At 42.0% G+C, this 20,740-nt stretch overlaps 1 protein-coding gene across 9 annotated transcripts in view; it reads left to right on the top strand.

The window, feature by feature from the left end:
• Positions 1-19,367, top strand: part of mef2aa (myocyte enhancer factor 2aa) — a 57,521-nt gene extending 38,154 nt beyond the window's left edge. The window contains exons 3-10 of one of the 9 annotated variants that reach the window (XM_070971391.1): positions 3,676-3,807; positions 3,875-4,009; positions 5,389-5,611; positions 6,755-6,814; positions 11,774-11,958; positions 15,092-15,221; positions 15,384-15,507; positions 15,692-19,367. In XM_070971391.1, the coding sequence (XP_070827492.1) occupies positions 3,676-3,807; positions 3,875-4,009; positions 5,389-5,611; positions 6,755-6,814; positions 11,774-11,958; positions 15,092-15,221; positions 15,384-15,507; positions 15,692-16,028 (1,326 nt within the window). In that variant the 3' untranslated portion in view covers positions 16,029-19,367. Of the gene's footprint in view, positions 1-3,675; positions 3,808-3,874; positions 4,010-5,388; positions 5,612-6,754; positions 6,815-11,773; positions 11,959-13,516; positions 13,541-15,091; positions 15,222-15,383; positions 15,508-15,691 lie in introns of all 9 variants that reach the window. The other 8 variants (XM_070971383.1, XM_070971382.1, XM_070971388.1 and 5 more) reach the window with 8 other exon arrangements.
• The last annotated feature ends 1,373 nt before the right edge of the window (positions 19,368-20,740 follow it).

The following is a 20,740-nucleotide window of genomic DNA, read 5'->3' as shown; positions in this document are numbered from 1 at the left end:
AGCACAATGGAAGAGACTATAGAAACAGCCTCTCCATGCCTTCCTTTCAGCCATCTCCCCCACAATTTTGAAGTTCAGCTTTTATTCCAAACCACTATCTTTCTCCTTTCACCCTGCCTTCTATTCATGTACAGTACTGTGCAGTACATGAATAAGTTAAATGCAGAAAGCTCTCTTGACACAAGAGAGGGAGAACATCAGAGTGAAATTGTTTTCCAAGACTCACAGCGGCAGAGTAAATTGCTTGGGCCCATTTCACTGAAAGTACTTCTCAAGAAACAGGTGATGTAGGTGGCTTATGCAATGGTTTGACTTTTATTTTTAATCCGTGCAATAGTGTTTGCTTCAATTTTGCAATAAAAAATGTGAATATAATGCTTCAAAGCAAATGTAAGGCCCAGAACCGAGCATAATCTAGGCATGATGTAAAATGATGACCCGTCTAAAAAATGTTTACATATTTTAAAAGGAGTTCTTAATGGTGCTCACTGGACCCAATTACATTAAAAAATAATTTACATTGATCTCCAATCAAAGTGGAATGCAAGGTTGCCTTTCACTGCACTGCAGCCTTGTGTACTGAACATATACTGCAAATCTGGAGAGGCAATTACTGAGCTCAGTGTTCCCCATGGTTACGGCTAGGTTAGTAGTCAGGGCTCAGGTGGAGGTACTGTAGATGTTTTCTTCGGCACAAGGAAGTCTCAAGGACTCCGGCAGTGGAAAACATTTTCTTTTCAGAGAAGTTAAAGTATCACACAAGCAAACTGACGGACACACAAACATGCACGCACAGACAATAGTGCCCAATGGGTTTGACGTCAGCCAACGCCACTCAGAGTCTCATTTTTATTTGAGCAGCCAAATTTCTATCAATACAGGTTTGGACTCCTGTGAGAAAATAGCAGCTGGCCTTGTTCCCGCTCATCTTTGTGAGCCTCTCAGGGCCTTGTGAATAGATTACACAAGTTCCCTTGTCTATAGTCTCCGCAGCCCCCCCCCATTCCCGCAACAAACAGCCCCTATCTTTCATCAGAAATGCTACTGAAAATCCCAACCTCAGCTGTATTCACGTCCAGCCAACTTTACTTTCCAAAGTACAAACCCCACAGCTTGATTCAGCATGTAGCTTGAGAGGCATTCTGAAACTGCTTTTATCAAAGTATCCATAATGCAAAAAGAAGTCATCTTTTCTTTTTTGCATCCTGATTGTCTGGAAAGTTTTCCTTTTTCTAGGTCAGAACGCTGTAGTGTCTGGAGCAGTCTGCAGCATTGACATGTAGGAGCAAAGTTGATCTGGGGTCGGGTGGCCTTCAGGGCTCCATGTGGTCCCTTCTACGGCCTTGTCTCTGCGCTGCTGCGTCTGATTGGCCAGCATGGGGAGCCAGGTCTTGACAGGTGTTTGGAAGAGGGACACCTGTTTGGCCATGTGCTGATTTAGTGATCCATTTACTGGGAGCTGTGGGCAGCGTCTGTGGGACACCCAGAACATGCCAAGTCATTTAACAAAGAATTACAGCCATTCTCTCCCAGGCCTTCAGTGTTATGTGCATTAAAAGGCCACAGAGATGATTAACTCTTGCGTACACAGCACCCTCAGTGCACCTTGTTGAAGATAATATGTACTGCAGTGATTCATGTCATGTATCATGGAACAAATCTGAGTGCTGCCTGTCCTTGTTTGCTGCTATCTGGTTCCCACTCACCCTCTGTGCTGCTACAGCCCCTCCCTAAATGGCTTGGGCCAGTGGGTGCGGCGTACTGAAGGTTGGCCAGGCTTGTTGTGAAAGTAGAGCAGCCCTGCCCATCTCGCACAGCCGTGCCCGACCCGTCCGACCAAGATATTCCCATAATGAGCAGGTTGGAACTTAAATTTGCAGGTTGAGATCAGATCTTTGGCTCACTGGTGGAGAAAGTGCATAGTTTAACCCCAGTAAACACAGGCCTTTCAGGACCCTAACTAAAGAGGGTTCATTCAGTAAACAGGAAATGAACCAGCAAGGCGTTTTCTTAGAATGAGAAGAATGCCACTGCTCTGTACCACACCAAACAGTAATGCATCTGTGGTACAGTGCAAGCCATTCATTATCCAGAAGACTTCTTTCTCTCTCTCTCCTCTGGGCATTGTGGACACTTATGTTTGAAGAGATATGGGTGCTTTTCAGAGCTTCCTCTTTTCTGTCTCAGCTGCGGACAGTGTCACATTTCTGCCTGTACAATGCAGATTAACGTTGTTCCTGTGTCCCAAAAAAATCTCTCTGAAATTGCATAAATGTGAATGCATGGAGATGGAGCGAGCGGCGTGGGATTTAGTGTCATCTGGTTTTAACGAGTAAGCCATGGCACAGGTTTTAGGAAATGTAACTTACACTGAGGTTGTGGTGAGCAGCGCTGGGTTAGCCGCATTGTCTGCACAGACCTAAACGTACTGTCACATTGCTGTCAGAGGATGTAGCAGCTGTAGAAATACCCCCCCTCCCGCCACACACACACACACACACACACACACACACGCAAAAGTCACACACTCTCATGCCCAACTCAACACACAGTCATTGCACATGCACAGGCATATGCACCACGTGCACTCCTTCTCCTAGAGTTTCTCTCTCTCTCACACTCAAACACACATTTTCAACATTGTTGGATGATGAAGACCAGCAAGAGAGAGTAAGGTCTCATTAGTGTGTGTAAGTTCCTCTCCTCTCCCTCACACTCTGACCCCTGCATCCACAGGAGTCAGCGACCTTCCTGTAGACATGAGGCCTCTGAGGCAGCCCACAGACAGGGCAGAGCGCTGCTGAGGACCTGCAGTAGCCTGATAGAGGAACCTTGAGAGCCACACATAAATCATGTTTTGATGTACACTTCCTTGATATCACAAGCTGTCACATGCTGTCAGCAAGTCTTGTTAACACTGCTATTCAGAGCCTTAATGAGGAGCAGAGAACTGCCTGTATGAAGGCGAGCGAAGGAGCACAGGGTTGCATTTATTTGTTTAGTTTTTGTTTTTTTTCCCCTTGAAGTAAGAATAGGCTCTTTATAACATAGCAACATGCCATCCTATGTACTTCAGAACTCCTTTACAATAATTGTTCAATTTCATGCTCAAATAAGCATCTTTGACCACATTTGATAATCCATTTTATTCCCCACATGCATTAACTTTGATAAGATCCTGGGAGTGACAACCATATTGAATTACAGACTGGGACAGTCTTAATGTGCTCTGCTGTAGGATCTTCTTATGCAGGAGTTTCTTCCAGCTGGGTGGCTTATGATAACTGAAATATGATGAAAAATGCAAACACACACTTGCAGCGAGAGAGGGGAGAACAGAGAGAGAGATGGGGGAAGGTCGAGAAGGGGAGGAAAAGGGAGGAGGACAATATTTTGTTTCTTGGAACGCTTGTAAAGGGTGAAAGGATATAGAGTGACATTTCACTTTCTCCCTTGGTACAGGGCCTTATATTGAACTACAGTTTAGCGTAGCATCGGTGCAGCAGCTGTTCATGTTGTGCTGCAACGACAGAGGCAATTGAAGGAGAAGCATTCAGCTAATGTTGATTTTTGTACATGTTTTCTGGTAGAAATGTGTATTTGCCAACAAGCAGCAAAAAACACACAGCCACATCTTGTATACTGTTTCTGTTCAACTTTGCAATTTCATTTCAGAAATTGAGAAACAAAGGCCATAATGACTGTGCTAGTCCTGATCCCGATGACTGTTTTGGGCACAGCCCCCTCATGGACGACCATTTCGGCAAACTAAGCGAAGAGAGTGATTTAATGTACAAGCGCTGTGGTGTAAGTACTTCCTTTGTCCCCTGCTGTTTTGTGTTGATTCCTGTCTTTATGTTGATGTTCACTACAGGCGCTAAACAAGAAAGAACACAGAGGTTGTGATAGCCCGGACCCCGATGCCTCATATGTCCTCACTCCTCACACAGAAGAAAAGTATAAAAAAATTAATGAGGAGTTTGATAATATGATGAGAAATCATAAAATCGTAAGTACTGTAAATGCAACATCTTTGCTTGGCTTTGTGGCACAAAGGATTTTCACTCTTTTTTTCATTTAACTTTTTTCCTCTTTTTGTTACCTCCCCCCTCCCGACCCCCAGAACCTCTGTCAACTTCTTTCAGAACTACTCTAGCTTAAAATTGATGCCCCCTTCACTGGGCGTGCATTTATTTCTCACGTTGATTTGTTCGGCAACTGATATTTTGGCACACCCTGATAAGATCACATTTCATGTGAGCAGGTGAAATGTTGCATGCTTCTGCTGGAAAGATTACACCCGAGTATCATGGTCATGTCATAAATCAAACAGCTGTCACGATTTGAACACATCAGGAATGTGTGTACAGTAAATGCTTACTCTCATATCGAGTGTTTACCATGGAGGTCTGCAGGTTCTGAGATTTAACGATTTTCATCTCATAATGAAGCAAAAAAAAAACTTCAGTTCCTTCATAATGTAATGATGTTTCTGTTACCTCTCTCTCAGTGCAGTCTAGTATAAAATATCTCATACTCAGTTCAGAACAGTTCCAGCAGTAAAGTGTTCCCAGAGCACACTAACGCTACACTATCATTTAGCATCTTCCCTCCCCTTCATCAAGTACCACACTGGCTCGCCCGCTAAAACACCACAAATCTTTTGTGATCTTATCATGCGTGACAATATTAGAATTATGCAAGAACATAGTGCTTACTAAGCAAGTCGTTTTCTCTATGTTCCTGACATGAAGAGCATCACTTTGCCATTAACAAACTAATGATAACACCCGACTGGCTCACTGGATAATGCTATGATGAAACGTTCTCACTGCCACCTGTCATTCTCACTTATGCTTTGCACAGTCAGCACTTTGTAGGTAAAATGCAAGTGAGTCACGACTCTTGGAGTTGTGAATCCCCTCCAACCCCTCTCTGCTGTGCTGAGAAATGAACTGCACAGTGGCGTTTCAAAAGGCGAAAGAGAAATGCTCTAGTGCTGACTGCCGCAATGCCAAAGTGATCACCTGAATGCATGTTTTTGGATTTTGTGTTGTCTGTGTTTTCTGTGTGTTGCGGTAGCACTGAAGATTTGTGTGTATTCTGTATGTATGACGTTAATGAGAATAAATGTTTTTGATGGTTGTATGGTGTCACTCAATAGCCCTCAGATGTCGGGCACAAGTGTTAGAAATCAACTGCTGAGGTTAAAATGCACAGTATGTCTTACTCTCCCTGAATATTTTGTGAATTTATTAGTTTATGAATGCAAAACCCTCACTGGTTGCTCTCTGTTAATGATGCCATGACAACCACTGAGCCATCAGACCTTGGATTTGGTCTGTGTTTGTGTGTAAATATATCCATGTGTTTGTCTCCCTCTTGTAGCCCACAGCATTGCCTCAGCAGAACTTCTCCATGCATGTGGCAGTGCCTGTGTCCAATCCTAATGCCATGTACCAGCCAGGAGGGACTCTGGGTAGCCAGGCCCTGGCAGCAGCCACAGCCTCCCTGAGTGACAGTGGGATGCTGTCCCCTCCACAGGCCTCTCTGCACAGGAATGTGGGCTCAAATGGAGGCCCCCAGAGGCCCACCAGTGCAGGCAGTGCAGGTTAGTGGACATCATTCCTAGTCAGTTGGTCAAATAAGTGTGCTTAGGATGATCCAAACCATTCAGAGCAGGTTTATTTTTTTTGTAGGATTTTCAAAAATTTTTTATTTATTTATTTTGTGAAACCGCAATGCTTTAGAAGTGTTGCTAGACATATTTGTATGTTTTCCATGGAGCCAAGTTCTCTTTTCTCCTTGCTTCCACTCTGTATGCTTTATGCTAGGCTAATGCGTCAAACTATTCCTTTAATGTCACTTAAGTTTTTTTTTGTTTCGGTTTTTTTACACTTTTTTTTTTCCAAGATGGCCTAAGGTGAAACAGTCATGTCATACTAACACCCTTTAACTTGTATTTGCGTGATATGTTTTTTCACACCCACTGAAATGCTCATTATCACACCTTTTACTGTATCAGCATTGTGGAAAAATGAAGTCAGCCTATGATAGTACTTGTACAACCGGTGTGACTCAGTCAGTCCAGATGGCTTTTGCAAGATTCGACTTCACTGCATGCAATAGAGGTACATGCAACAAGGTGTGAAATGCCGCATTCAAATTTAACCACATATCAGAGTTGGCTGACACCTACCCATTTTCAGGGGGTTTACTTAGTGGTTGTTTATCACAATATGTATCTCCTCTTTCGTGATTATTTGCTGCAAGGTCTTTTTTTCCTTCTTCTGATTCATATTGGATCACCATATTTCAAAAGCAAAAAAAAAAAAAAGTCCAGGCCCATGTGGCACACTAGCATTGTGTGCTTTAAGTGCATCTCTTCAAAGCGTTTGCTTGGCACGGTGTTCATGCGACTGTTAAGAGAGTCTCCTAGATACGTGATTTCCAAGAAAATAAATATTTGCATTTGGAGGTCCATCCTTATAGCGGAACGCTGCATTCACCATCTCCAGCTTTAGAAACGTCGGAGACACCATGCGGAACACAGCTTGATGTTGGTGTCTTTAATCAGATATTGAAAATTTCCTCATCATGAGGACACTGGCGGGAGCACATGCCTCCCATTCCTGTGCTGTGAAGATAGATCTACATGACATTTTCATGTGTGGTCTGGCATCTGCATCACATGCTCTGCTAGCTTGCAGAAGGATGCAGATGGTTAATCATATCACTCTGTGCATCTCATTAGGTGGCATGCTGGATACCACAGACCTTTCAGTGCCAAGTGGTGTGGGCTCCAGCCCAGCGGGTAAGTCCTCCCGGAGAGATTCATTAGCTCTCTGTAGCTCTGCCCAATAGGCCTCCTGCTTAGCACGCGAGCTGGATAGTTGCGTGTCCATCTGTGATTGGTTCAAGACAGTTGTCACTATCACTGACCAATTGAGCCTTTCCCCTATATATTTTCCCTGCATGCAAAGGGAATACGTGTGTTGCTCCTCTCAACAGAGGGAACGTATGATATGCTTGTTAAGTGCATGTTTGAGAGATGGGGAATGGTTCGGCAATGTTCACACAGTGTGGTGTTTGTGCTTGAAACCAGCCTTGGTGACCAGGCGAGGCAATTAGCTGTCCAACTGACTTTGGCAGGTAAATAAACGCAGCGTTTCCTTTAAACTTGTCACCTCTATGTAGCCCTCCCTCCTCCTGTTTCCTTCCCTCTATTGACAGGTGCATCTGTTTTCCCCTGCCACTCTGGCAGCCCTTATAAGGCTGGAGAGGGCCTGTAAGATGCCTAGACCAGCATAACCCTGTAGGTATTCGGGCCATGACATCCCACTAAGTCCTTAGTACACAATGACCGGACAGCTTGTCATGGCTGCAATGTGCTGTGTGAGAGGCGGAGGCAGGTGGAGTTTAACTCTTTCTTTGTCACTCCATATAGTATTTCTGACAAAATGCAGTATTATGTAACGATAACACAGTGTCCATAGCTTGTGGCAGACCAACGATATTTGGTCAGATATTGATCAGAACGTATGGAGACCAGGTCGGATTGGTTTGCAGTCAGCATTTTGAAGAGAGCGCTGGGTGAGTTTTAAGTTTGGGGTGTGGTACCGGGGTCGGGTTAGAGTTAGGATCCTCTGCCAGGGGGCGTCAGCGTTTTGGCACAGTGTGAGCATGCTGCAGCTGTTGTTTGTACCAAGTGTGTAGAACAGCGAAGGCTACAGCGAGGAGAAGCCTCTCCAGGCCTGCTGTCAGATGACCATTCCTGACATAGCTCTGATTTTTCACAAGTAGCAGCTATGACCACAGCAGAGGCCTTTCAGAGTGGCCAGATGGAAGATGTACCGTGTGATATCTCCTCTCCTGTTCGATGGTGTCACCACAGAGAGAGGATTACATGCTTTTTTTTGTACATAAGGCAAATAGAAGAAGGAAATTATTTGCCGTGCCATCTCTGGGTCCCTGTTGGTAGTGGGCAGGTTTTTTGTGGCATCTGGAGGATTTACTTATTAGCTGATTATGAGAATTGCCTGACTTGAAAGCACACATATGTTGATGTCACAGTGAACATGATTGGCGAGCAAAGCAAATCAGCGGTTTTTTTCTAAAAAAAAAAAAAAAAAAGCCATCTGTTGTTGTTCTTGCTTAGCCTTTGGTTCAGATAATGGCTTTACAGCTACTGCACATTCAAAAAAAACCATCTACTTAAGTCTCATTTTATACTGTTACTCCAGTGTGCTGTTCTATATTACAGCTTTTCTCTCAACAACTCATACAATTACACCTAATTACAAGCTCTGGTCCTTGACTGCGGAGCGTTAAGAATGAAAGCTGTGGTGAACGTGGAGGATTTAAGAGCATACTCTCTCTTGGGCAATATGTCTCCAAGCTACACATCCTTAAATGCATCCTTATTAGAGAATACAAGCTCTTGGAATGGAATAAATGAGACTGTAGTGCACCAAGTTTTTGTTTTTACTCCTTGGAAGTTATTTTCTTTTATTGTTGCGTTGTGGTGGGGTTAATTGAATGTGAAGCATATATTCTAAGGTGGAGGATGAAGATGAATCATAGCCATGTTTTATAGAACAAAAACAATAATGTGAAAAGAGTAGGGGGGGCAAGACCAATTATTTACCTGGTTGCCACGTGCATTAGTCTTAACAAATCACCCTCTGCACATCCTGCCTGGTCTCAGTTGTGAGAGACACAACAATAGGACTGAGCATGGCATCTATTATTAGAAAACTTTTTTTGGAGGCCTCGATTTTCATCTACTCTCTCTTCTCATTCATCGAGACATTTTGCCTAAACCTGACGCACGTGGGATGTTGGACACAATAAGTCTCAGTATTTTCTTTCCTTGAACTTAAAATGAAAACTGAATGTTTCAGTTGTAAACACAAGGCCTTATGTAATGCCCCTTCACACACCATGTTAATAATTCAGGACAACGAACTGAAACCAAACAGCTTTCAACATGCAAAGGTCTCAGCCAGAGAGGATTTATTGGCACGACCGATCCGTTCGAGAAATGTGAAAGTGGAATGAGGGCAGACATCAGAAAAGCCCGTTGAAAGCAAGGCTGGGCCTTAACTTGTGGCTGTTACCTTGGCTCAAAATGAACTTTGTGGTCGAAGTATTTGTTCAGACATGTGTTCCCTACTTGGCAATTATTTGAAAGAAGTGTGGGATTTTCTCATCCTCAGACATCTGAAGTCATAATCAGAGGTGCATTCCAAAGATATGCAAGTCAGATGGGTTTATCCGAGTCTAAATTAGCCGGGGAATACAGCACTGAGTGTATGTCTGTCTGTCTGTCTTTGCCCTGGCATCATGTCCAGTGTGTCATACTGTTATTAGGCCACCATATGTTGCTAGAGAAGTGGACAAAAATGACTGAAATGGTAATAAGTAGAATACATTGTGGTTGCATTCCTGTTTCAGTCATGTGTAATGCAAAATGAGCCGTGTGCGTTTTGTAACATTACAACAGCAACAGCTTCATGCACAATGAAATTTGGTGGATTAATACTGCGTAAACATCAGACGTGCTGGCGAGGGGCACAGGAGAATTAGGAATATTTACAGAATGATTTAACAAGTGTTATTTATTCTTAGCTATATTATATCTAATCAAAGACATGACGAATTGCCCTTTTTCAGGATAAACTTCCGACTATTTGTTTTCAGTCCATTCATGAAATTTTGTATGAAATTGGATTTTATTCATATTGTCATTGTCTTGTATGTGTTACCAGGAGGTGTATTGTTACTTTTTTGATGCTAACTAGCTAGTTAAAGAGCTGACTTCACAGCAGGTGTTTTGATGTCACATCAGAAAAAGCTCAGGTATAATTGATAACATTAAGAACAGCTGAATTACACAGAGGTTTACTAGCTCTAAACTAATGTGCGTGCTATCTTTCTGCTGTGCATGGTGCACAGTGTGAGGTACATGTTGCAATGCAGCCATCTTTAATGCTATGAGTTACACCTGTGTTCTCCCTGCTATGAAAAGTCAAAATGTCTGTTTTGAAAAAGGCCCTCATGTTGTCATCTCCCTTGTCTTGTCCCCCCCCCCCAACAACAGCTTTCACGGCTCACTGATTGCAATCAGAAAGCTCCTGACATACCATTTAGCCACTCTGCAATCCATTCCTTCACATGAATTTCTATTTGCACTAACATCTCATTCCCACTCAGTGACATCTTCACTGCTTTTAATCAGGGTTTGCTATTTTTAGGGCCTTGGACATTTACTCTGCTAATTCTGTAAACATTGTTTTCTTGCAGCAGCCAAGTCTTGTATGATCAAAGCCAGAGCTGATGGCAATAGCTGCTTGTATATACTGTTGATTCAGCTGTGTGATACTATTGTCGGCATCATAACTGTTTATTTGACCGTGAATTGTTGCTGTCCTTATCTGTAGTTAGAGGGACTATTGTTCCATTATGTTCCTACGCAAGAGCCTACTCATTGTGCACACACTTTGTGTTTCACTGGGATATACTGAATACAATGGAGAAGTCAGCAACTTGTTGAAGTGTTACTGAGCTGTTGATGCAGTGCGAGATACAATTCATTCTGTCTTCCCGTTGTTTTCAGGATTTCAACATGTATATGTTGTATATATTGAAAAGATGTATATATATATATTTATTTACTTAGACTTACATAAAGTAAGTTCAATTTAAAATTCAAGCGCACTTGAAATGTTGCTTTTGTTTGGCTATTGTTTTCATAGCAATTCGCTGCTCCATTTTCATTAGAGTGGATTCGTGTGGAATCTGCACAATCCCACTGCAGACCTTGTTCAGATGAGTCACACAGTATCTTGCAATTGAAAATAGGGTACAGTGGGTCGACAGAAGCAGGAAGAATGAATCTTTTTCTGAAACACGTGTTTTTGAAATGCAGCAGTTATCAGAATAATCTAACTAAGATCTAAGGGATCATTTTTGACTGTAGTTTTGCTTCTTTATGAAGATTTCATTGATTGTTTGTGAGGAAAGGCACTTTTTCTTGATGCTGGTGTTTCCAAGACAAATTCTGTATTATTTGAAGGTACACAACACACAGTATATTATACAATAAGGTACAGTACTCGAAAACTGTACTATGAATCTTTGCAGACTTTGTGGTACAGACTGTGGAAAGGATTTATCTTATCCACTTTAAGTAATCTGTCCACACCCACTGATAATATTCAGCCTTTGCATGGGATAGTTGTCCAGCAATAGAGTGGGAGTTAGGAGGATGGGACTTCCTATAATAAGTTGGTGGGGACTCACTTTTCGATACAGGAAATGACTAATGACCATGTACATCAAGGTGTGAATGTCGAAGGGAGGGAGAGTCTAGCACTTTGCTATTGTTTGTGTGCATGGTGCAAAAACAACATCCAGAGATCTTTTATTGTTTTTTATTCAACTGTAATGGCTTCAGCAATTTCTTTTAAACAGTCACAGTACATTTGTCAGTGAACTGCTCCTCTTCCCAAGATGCAAAGAAGTGACTTGATCCAATCATTCACAATAAAAATAAAAGGCTCATCAATTTTGAAATGGACATTTTATTTTTGTAAATGTGCAGGATAATTATCCAAGTCTATTAAAACTTCCCAGAGGGTTGGAAACACTTAACGCTGCATGCGGCAGCAGGAAAACAACACTGTGCGAGAGATTTGCTTGATGACTGGGAGTGTTGTCAGTCACAGTCCGTGGTTTGATGATGTGTTTCTGTTGCTGTGTACCTCTGCAGGGAACGGTTATGTTAACCCCAGGGGCTCTCCGGGCGTCCTCAGCACACCCAGCGGCAATGGCCTGGGTAAAGTCATGCCCACCAAGTCTCCACCACCCCCTGGAGGGAACATGGGAATGGGAAGCCGCAAGCCAGACCTAAGGGTTGTTATCCCTCCATCTACCAAAGGGATGATGCCCCCACTGGTGAGTACAGAGCACTCCACTGCACACGTGTCACCAGCTAAAGGACCTCTAAGTATCTCTGCTGCAGGGCTGACCTGAGCTTTGTTCAGTGTCTTAATCGAGACATTCATAGCAGAATGTGCTGTCTGCCACAATCGTTTTTGACGTTATCACATCAGTGTAGCATGGTGTGCTAGTGAGGTTGTCACCTCACCACAGACTGTCTGCCATTTGGGACTCGCTGGCGGGGTGTATCTGAGCAGCATTCCTCTTGTGCTGCGTTCTTCTTGCATCACCTCCATTAAAACATGGGCCGAGCCAAGAATCTGTTGCCAAGAATCTGTAGCCCAGGTGTCATAACTCCTCCTCAATTATTTCTGTTTAAATGAGAGGCATTCTCTAATTATAATAATGAAGGTGCGAAGTGCTCTGACCACAATGAACACCTGAGGCTAAACTACACTCTCCTGGCCATAAATCAACATTCAAAAAAGAACTAAGTGGGAGATTTTCAGACGCCGGCCAGCCAGTGTACTATTTCCAACTTTGCGTGTCGCTGGTGTTGTCAGCAACAGGAGCCACTCCAGGAAAATGATTGTGTTTGGTAAATATACCTCGGGTTACTGTGGGTGCTCCTCCTTGTGCCGAGCCACAGCTAGCCTGGAGCGCGGTGTTTAGACAGCCGTGTGTTACCGTGTCGACATGTGAAATCAGTAGAGCAGGACGGGTTGTGTCGTAAGAGGTCTGAAACAGGTTAGGCAGTGGCTGGAGGAAGGTTCTGTTCTGTCTGAGCCAACGGAGCATTTTAGATGGAGGCTGAGGAGGGTGCCGGCTGTGGCAGGTCTGCAGACAGCCTGTCATTAGGCCATAATGGTATTAAATTAATCACATCTCAGTGTGACAGAGTGTAGATGAAGACTTAATCAGGGGCCCAGGGTGTGAGCCAGATAATATCTTGTCGCCCTTGTCGTGTCTTCCTGCTGCTATTGATTGAGTGTGGGTATTAAGACAGTCCCGGCCTGGTCGCAGTATGTCCCACAGCACAGAAAGATGGAAGATGGGCTTCTGGTTCCTCTTGCAGCATAGGGAGGACACAGCACTATGAGGTCATTGTCGGTACCGGTGAAGAAACTTCATCTGATGGTTATGAGATGATTGCAGTCACAATCAGAATCACGTGAGTGTGGGTCAACATCCAGAATGATTCTGCAGCCCTGCTCCTCTCTGCTCTTAGCTTCTCTGACTTTTGTCCAGGATCTGAGTGCTTCTTCTTTATTATTTCTGAGATAACAACTTTATAGCTGCAGAAATTCCCCCTCACATGGTGTTGGCAGATTGTGGCCACATACTTCAATGTTAAATAAAGACAAATTAATCAGGTGCCTGTGTTTTGAACAAAATGCTTCAAGAGTATAAGAACAGGCTATAGACATAAAATTAGTGAAATTTTGCAATGACTGCAGCCCTTATTGTCCCTTTTACTGTAAACTTGAGATAGCTGGCACTACTTTCCAGAGCGATTTACAGTCGCTCTGCTTCTTAACTCTGTAACTCTCTTCTTTTCTTCTGTTGAGGGCAGTCGGAGGAGGAGGAAATGGATTTGGTGAGTTGTGACAAATGCCTGGGCAAATGGCTGAAATGTGAACATGCTTCCGGTAATCACACATGCTAGACTAAAGGCAGTGCTCAAACCGGAGATTGGCTCTCAGAACTGCCAGCAATAATACATTTAAAAAAAAAAAATGAAAAAAATGTTTTGTCACTGCATGTTTTTGGGTTTGGCCTGTGAAAATTGCCTCAGCCTGTTAAATTGGCTCCTCCATTTCCAACACGTCAGTGTTAGTCATACACCACCAGGAGTATGAGAGAGAGAGAGAGAGAGAAAGAGAGAAAGTTAAATTAATGTTATTTTTTTCAACTCTTACTCTGTAGTCACAATCTGGAAAGTTTTAGAATGACAAAAGGGTTTAGTGGGTAAAAATATAAATAATTGATATTTTTTTCGAAGGAAGAGGAGATTACATCATTTTAAATGACATCATTCTGTGAGATACTTGGGTTTGGTGAAGTCATCTGGATGGAGAGTGTTGGAACAATACAAGGAAGCCATCAACTAGATCATGATGCAATGCTGCTTCAAACACTGGCAGCTGTTTGTTACATTATACCGTGATGATTTGTTATAGTATTGTTCTAAAATATGTCTGCATTTGATTAGTGTAGCTGGAGTGTGTGCGTTCGGAGCTCACAGCGTAGTTTGCTGCATGACCACACCGTGCTGTGTAGGTGTGTTTGTGTGGACTGCATGCCAGTCACTGCACTAAAAACCACTGGAGCTTTACTGTACGTCACTCTGTCATTTATATTATCCTCATGCACCCTCTCAAGGGGTGTTTATTTGATTATAAAAACTAATCACTACCCTTGCTTTGAGTTGTGGCACTCTGAATGTGTAGGCAATAGACGCATTTGAATGGGGGCTTGCCCGTCACAGGCGTTCCTCACCCCGCACTCACTGTAACGGCGTTCTTTATCGTGCCTAACAAAGTAAAACTCATCAAAGCAGATTTTAGTAAATCTGATGAATAATTTGTTGTGCCTGTGGCTGCATGTCAGTTCTTGTGATTTCTGCACTGAACAGATCTGTCAGTTGTCCACTTAAAAATGATGGAAGAAATTAATTCTTTATTGTGATTACTGAAATCCACCCGACTGTCTGTAAGTCCATGGTAACCGCTTTTAATGTGGGATAAATTCACAAGTATGTCTACAATTTGCTGTGTACATATACATATATTTAGTCAACTATATGTGGATGAATATTACAAAGTCCTGTTAAAAAACACATCAATTATGAATATTGTTTCCTGTATTTTTTTCTTCCTTTTTGACATATTTGTCAAAACATACAATAATGAATTGGAAGGATCAGAATATTGACTGTCATGAAGCTACACCTCCACCTGGTGGCAGCTTTTATTATTACACTCAAATTCCTGCTTACCACAATATTTAAAGTACCAACTTCAAAATGAAACAAAAATGCAGACTCTAGATGAAATGTTTTAAATAATAAGAACATGCATGCTTTATTAATGATGTTGTTTTTAGTGTTCCTCATGCATTTCTTTTGTTGCTTTTTTGTGTTTTGCAGAACACCCAGAGGATAAGCAGCTCCCAGTCCACCCAGCCGCTGGCCACTCCAGTAGTGTCTGTCACCACCCCCAGCTTACCCCCACAGGGCCTGGTCTACTCAGGCATGCCCACCTCCTACAACCCTGCTGGTGAGTCTGGCCTTGCTCTCCCCTCAGACTGAAAACAACCGCCTCAGCCGTGACTGTTTGTACTACATGCTGTCGGTTCCTGCTCTTTTCTCAGTGGCACACGGTGCTGTAGCTGAAATGTGAGTGAGATCTCACTGTGTGTGGCTGCTTTTGTTTTTGCAGAGTTCTCCCTGAGCAGTGCAGAGATCTCCTCCCTACAGGGCTTCAGCTCTCCTGGGCTCTCACTGGGCTCCATGTCGGCATGGCAACAGCATCAACTGGGCCAGGCAGCTCTTAATTCTTTGGTGTGAGTAACACACTTCCAAACAAAGCCACACTCTCCAGACGCCCTCACATAAAAGCAACACCCACTGTGCTCTGTGATATCATGCTGAATCACACATCTACATATTCCTGGCTGTATCTCCGCCTCACATTTGTTGTCTCATTTTTAGACTGAACGCAGAATGTCATGCTTATCTTCTCTGCAGTGGTGGAGGTCACCTACCTCAGGGCTCCAACCTCTCAATCAACACCAGCCAGAGCATAAACATCAAGTCCGAGCCCATTTCACCGCCACGGGAGCGAGTCACTCCCTCCGGCTTCCCCCCTCAGCAGCCGCAGCAAGGATCCAGCCGACAGGAAGTTCTGGGACGTTCACCTGCGGACAGCCTCAGCTCCTCCTGTAGCTCTTACGACGGCAGCGATCGTGAGGACCACCGGCCAGACTTCCACTCCCCGCTGGGGCTGGGCAGACCCCCTGCCAGCTCTGAGGACAGGGAGAGCCCCTCGGTCAAGCGCTTGCGCATGGACACGTGGGTGACATAAAGAGCCCCGATCAGGCCTCCAGTCACCAGCCAGTCAGAGAGAGGGAGGGGTTAGACGTGGAGATGAAAGAAAGAGCAAGGGTCTTTAGAGCTATCATTATGATACTATTATTCAACTCCATTTCAATTTGTAAGAGTGGCAAATGTTATAAGACATGTCAGGACATATCTAAAGCAAATTCTCAAACTGATAACCGTAAGATTTTAAAAATCTCAGTTAGCTGGACTGAATTAATATGCACAAGCAGGTGGTATCAGGTACTTGGTGCAATTCAGACGATGTTTGCCGAAGGAAGATTTTCAGAGAAAATTCTTAAACAATAGGTGGTAGATTATTTTAGTCACTGGTCTAGTCAGACACTTACATGTAGTTGCTGTATTGCTGTTGTGCTCGCAAGTTGCAAACAATCAGAGAAAGACGTGTTGCTTTCGGGCTGAGGACCCTTAAATATAACGTTCACTGCAAGAGCGACCTTTTAAAATTCATGCTGTAACCATACAAGACCTTTATCTCAAGTGGCCTCTTCTAATTTATTGATCGAGTCCACCAGAAGACACGGAGAACATGGAGTTAATTAATTCTACACAAGAATTCTGATCGCACAGTAAATAATCGTACCAGGTGAGACTACTTTAGTGAATAAATGAAACAATACTGTTGGAGGTAAAAACTAAATAGCAACAGAATTTATTGCAATAATGACATACTATTCATTTATAATTTAAAAGAGTAGGATATATAAATGTGCAATCAAGAGAATGCGAACCTGTCCAGTTGAACTGGTGAGAAAATCAACATGTTCACATTTGTGTAACAGTTCATCAGTAATATAAGCCAAAGCTGTTCTTTTGTGTTGTTTTGTACAGTTGCTACAGTTTCCTAACAGTTCACTCAACTGCACCATTTCTTTCATCATAGTTTTATTTTTTATTGTGCTTTATTGCAAACAGTGTAAAGTCATGTAAACCAGATCTTGAATCGATATCTAAAGCCATGAACATTTGCTGTTCTGTTTGTATAATTGAAGATTTGAGCCAAACATTTTCTTGTGTTGTGTAAATAACGACTTTAATATATATCACCGGGGTGTGAGTACATGCTGAATGTGCTGTACGATCACCGTTTTCAAGAAAAATATATTTTTGTGGATTACAGCCAAGTTTACAGGAGTAGACCCTTAAAAAGTAGATCATTCACTGGTCGACATTTGCTATTTTGTTCATTTTACTGTAATCTCTTCTAAATTGAATTACCAACATAACCTCCCATGTCGTTTAGTTCAGAGTGGTCAATTTATTTTTTCTCTCTTTATTAGTGGTGACTGTTTGTCCAGAAGACATTGTAATAACAATGCTGTGAGGTTGAAGTTCCACTGTTTTCATATTTGTGAAGGATGATCACAAGGCTAGGGGAAATGGGGTTTCTTCCCTCCTATTGTTAGCTTGTGTTAGTTGTATGCCAGCAGCTGCTGAATACACTGCCAACATTCAAACCCAAGGTCCCAGCCCCACACTGAAGAATAATCTATTGTTATTGCATGTAGCGCAACTGAAAGACATGCCATCTCTCAAGCCCTTTCCACTATCCTGTTATTAGTTCATAGAATTCAGGACTGAATGAACTAAACATGGCAAAAGTGGCTGCTGACCTTCACACAAAACTGATCATGCCTGTGCCCATATGTGGTTGTAAATATTGCAGTCTATTTGAAATGTCAGTCATAATTATGTACAAAAATACTCATGTTTCCTTAATTGGCCCCAGAAATTGTATCTTACATCAATGCCCTCTTATCAGTCAGAGTGCTGTAGGCCAGGGAACCTTAGGATTCTGAACATGTGAAGGCGTTGAAGTCATGTACGCAGAAGGTGTTGGTGGATGCCCATGGTATCACGGCGTGCAGAGACAGAAGGGGGGAAAAGAAGGCTGTGACTTGTTTTCTTCTCCATCACCACAGAAGCAAATAATTCAGCAGCTAATTCATAATAACGATGAAATGCCATCGACTTCAATCTCACTGCTGGATTGCACACATTTGTATGAGAAGTTTGCTGTATGAGAAAGATATCACTCTGCATTCGCCGTGACGTGTCTTTGTGTGTGTTTCTGAGGTTCCTGTTCTCGCCGCCCCATCATCAGCTCCACGGTGGTTCTCAGTCTACGCCCACTATGATCTATGCAGTCTCAGCCCCAGTTCACACAACATATACAGAATATGATGTCAGTGCTGGTCGTAGGTAGTCCACAAAGCATTAGGAAGAACAGAGTAGACTGTTAGCCTCTTATCCTGAAGTGCCACAGCTGGAGGTTGCTGGAGTACAAGTCAAGTTACATTGAGTACATTTTAATAAATGATTGATTTGGACACCCCCGGGGCAATCTCTTCATGTTCATATACACTGGTAGACATACCTTACATAATGTATAGTAATCTATAATGTAATCCAGTCTTAACACAGCTGGTGAAAATAGCAATAATAAATGACTACAACAAAAACCGTCTGCCTGTCTCGGCAGCATCACCTCATAGTTGAGCACATACTTTAGCACTTGATAACATATCAGGGAATTTTGTAGTTTCTCTATCTACAGTATATGCACAGTTAGGAAATGCCTTATCCCAAAGAAAAATTACACCATCTTTCTTCTGTTTTCTCTCGGTTAAAAAAAAAAAAAAAAAAAGACAATATCACTCAAAGTTGACCAGACCTGCCTCTTCTCAGAAAAGACTCGCACAACCAAATGCACGGTGAATGCACTGTGATACGCTTTGCTCTGTTGGTCTATGTCCAAATTGTGCACAACTGATGAATGTGAAAGGAAAGAGTAATCAATGAACCTTTGTAGAGGACTTTCTTCACTTTGCTGTGTAAGAGTACACTGCTTTGCTTCATGGCTTTTATAAACAGAACTATGTGTTTGGTAAGTGTTTGTAGTTGATAGTTCACTTAACTAAAGAAGCTGTTTTCGGTTTGAACACTCAGACCGTTTGGCGGCACAAGCTGGACTTTGTTGCCAATAATGAAATTATTTGTTTCAAAATCGAGATTTTAAGTTAATCTTTATTTCCCTTGAATGTGTTATTTTATTTTCATCATACAATAAATATTCAAGTGAACTTTTTATTAAACAATTAAGATACTATGCTAGATATTGTTGTACAAAATTTGTATTCTTCACAAAAGTACAAATATTGGCTTTTAATGTGTAATTTAGGTTATCTCTCTTATTCTGTATAAAATGAAGTAAACAACTCTTACATAGAATTTGTTCTCCTGTGAAGTCCCAAACAGTAGAAACTGTCAACTTTATTAAACACCTCAATGTATGCTCAATCTGAACTCCATGTCTATTCATCTTTGAATTGAAATGTTGTTTTTTGCATGCATCAGCAAGAGCAGTGCCATGGTCTATCGCACACTGATACAAACTGAACATGTATTTGAGTGCTGCTCAATGTATTGTGATGATATATGATCGATTAATGGCTCCAGTGGTTTTATTTAAATAAAAGTAGTAACATTACACAATATTACAGACAAGAAAAAAGTCCTTTAGGTCTTATTTAAGTAAAAGTAATAAGTATTATCAAAATGTGAAGAATAGGAGTTCTTATTATGAAAAATTATATACAGGAAGGTAAGGTGCTTTTTTAATGTTGCAGGTGGTTTAGGTGGACCCAATTTTGACTGCTTTGTGCAGTATACATTTACATAGTTTAATTGTGAACTGCTCAGATGTTTTGACTGAAATTGCAGAATCTGCAAAAATAATTAGTAACTGTCAGATAAAAGAACAACATTTCCCAATAAAATCTAGTTTGCTAAAAATGCTTTAGTTAAGTTCCTCAAAATTGTCCTTAGCCATAGTATATGAGTAAATGTGTTAATTTTTCACGACTTTACCAGAAGCACTTGTCTGAAGCTATTTTTCAAGCTTGATTTTGGGCTGCTTACTTATAATATGGACCAATGTGTTTAACAGGAGATCCTCTCCTATTGACCTCTCCTATGTACTTCCACAGTATCACCAGCAGGAGGCACTGTGATACAATACATTGCACAGTGCTATAGGCTGCAGGTCTGTTGATGCATCTTGTTCGCAGAGGTGAAGGTAAGTTGGTAATACACTGAAGCTAACAGGTCAAAACCGGTGGAAACACTATAGCATAAGCTAAAACAACAGACAGCTAACCAAGCTAGTACCTAGCTAACTGTCGGTTGTGATTATCCATAGGGGTAGAGGTGTATTTTTAAGCTGAATAGGGTAAGTTTAATCACTAAAAAATAAGAAAAAATAAAAATCACAATTGATAGTATAACGTAAAAATGGTAAAATGAAATGAAATACCGTTAACGTTAACCGTGAAGGCTAACTACATCAACTGATAAGTTAGCTAACGTAGCAGCTACGTTTGTGAGGTAACGTCACCTTTACGTCCACTGGAGTATTTTTTTCTTTTGTGAAAACTGTGACTGCATGTTAAACTGAAGTCTTTTTACTTTTCCCTCAATTTATCTGACGGTACTAGTTAGTTTTATACAGTGGGGTTTCATGTCTAAAACATTCAGTACTCATAAACTATGATGAATTAACATGGTGGAAACTTTCCCAACTATAACGATGGCGACTTTAAGTTGCATGAAGTAGTTAAAGAACTTCAACTTTGGGTCCAAAAGTACATTTCACCAGTACAGTTGTTTAAGTTGCAT

This window comes from Chaetodon trifascialis, chromosome 10 (assembly GCF_039877785.1).
Source record: "Chaetodon trifascialis isolate fChaTrf1 chromosome 10, fChaTrf1.hap1, whole genome shotgun sequence".
In the NCBI taxonomy this organism is placed as follows: domain Eukaryota; kingdom Metazoa; phylum Chordata; class Actinopteri; order Chaetodontiformes; family Chaetodontidae; genus Chaetodon; species Chaetodon trifascialis.
Note: the sequence above shows the minus strand (reverse complement) of the source record. Positions and strands in the feature narration are given on the sequence as shown.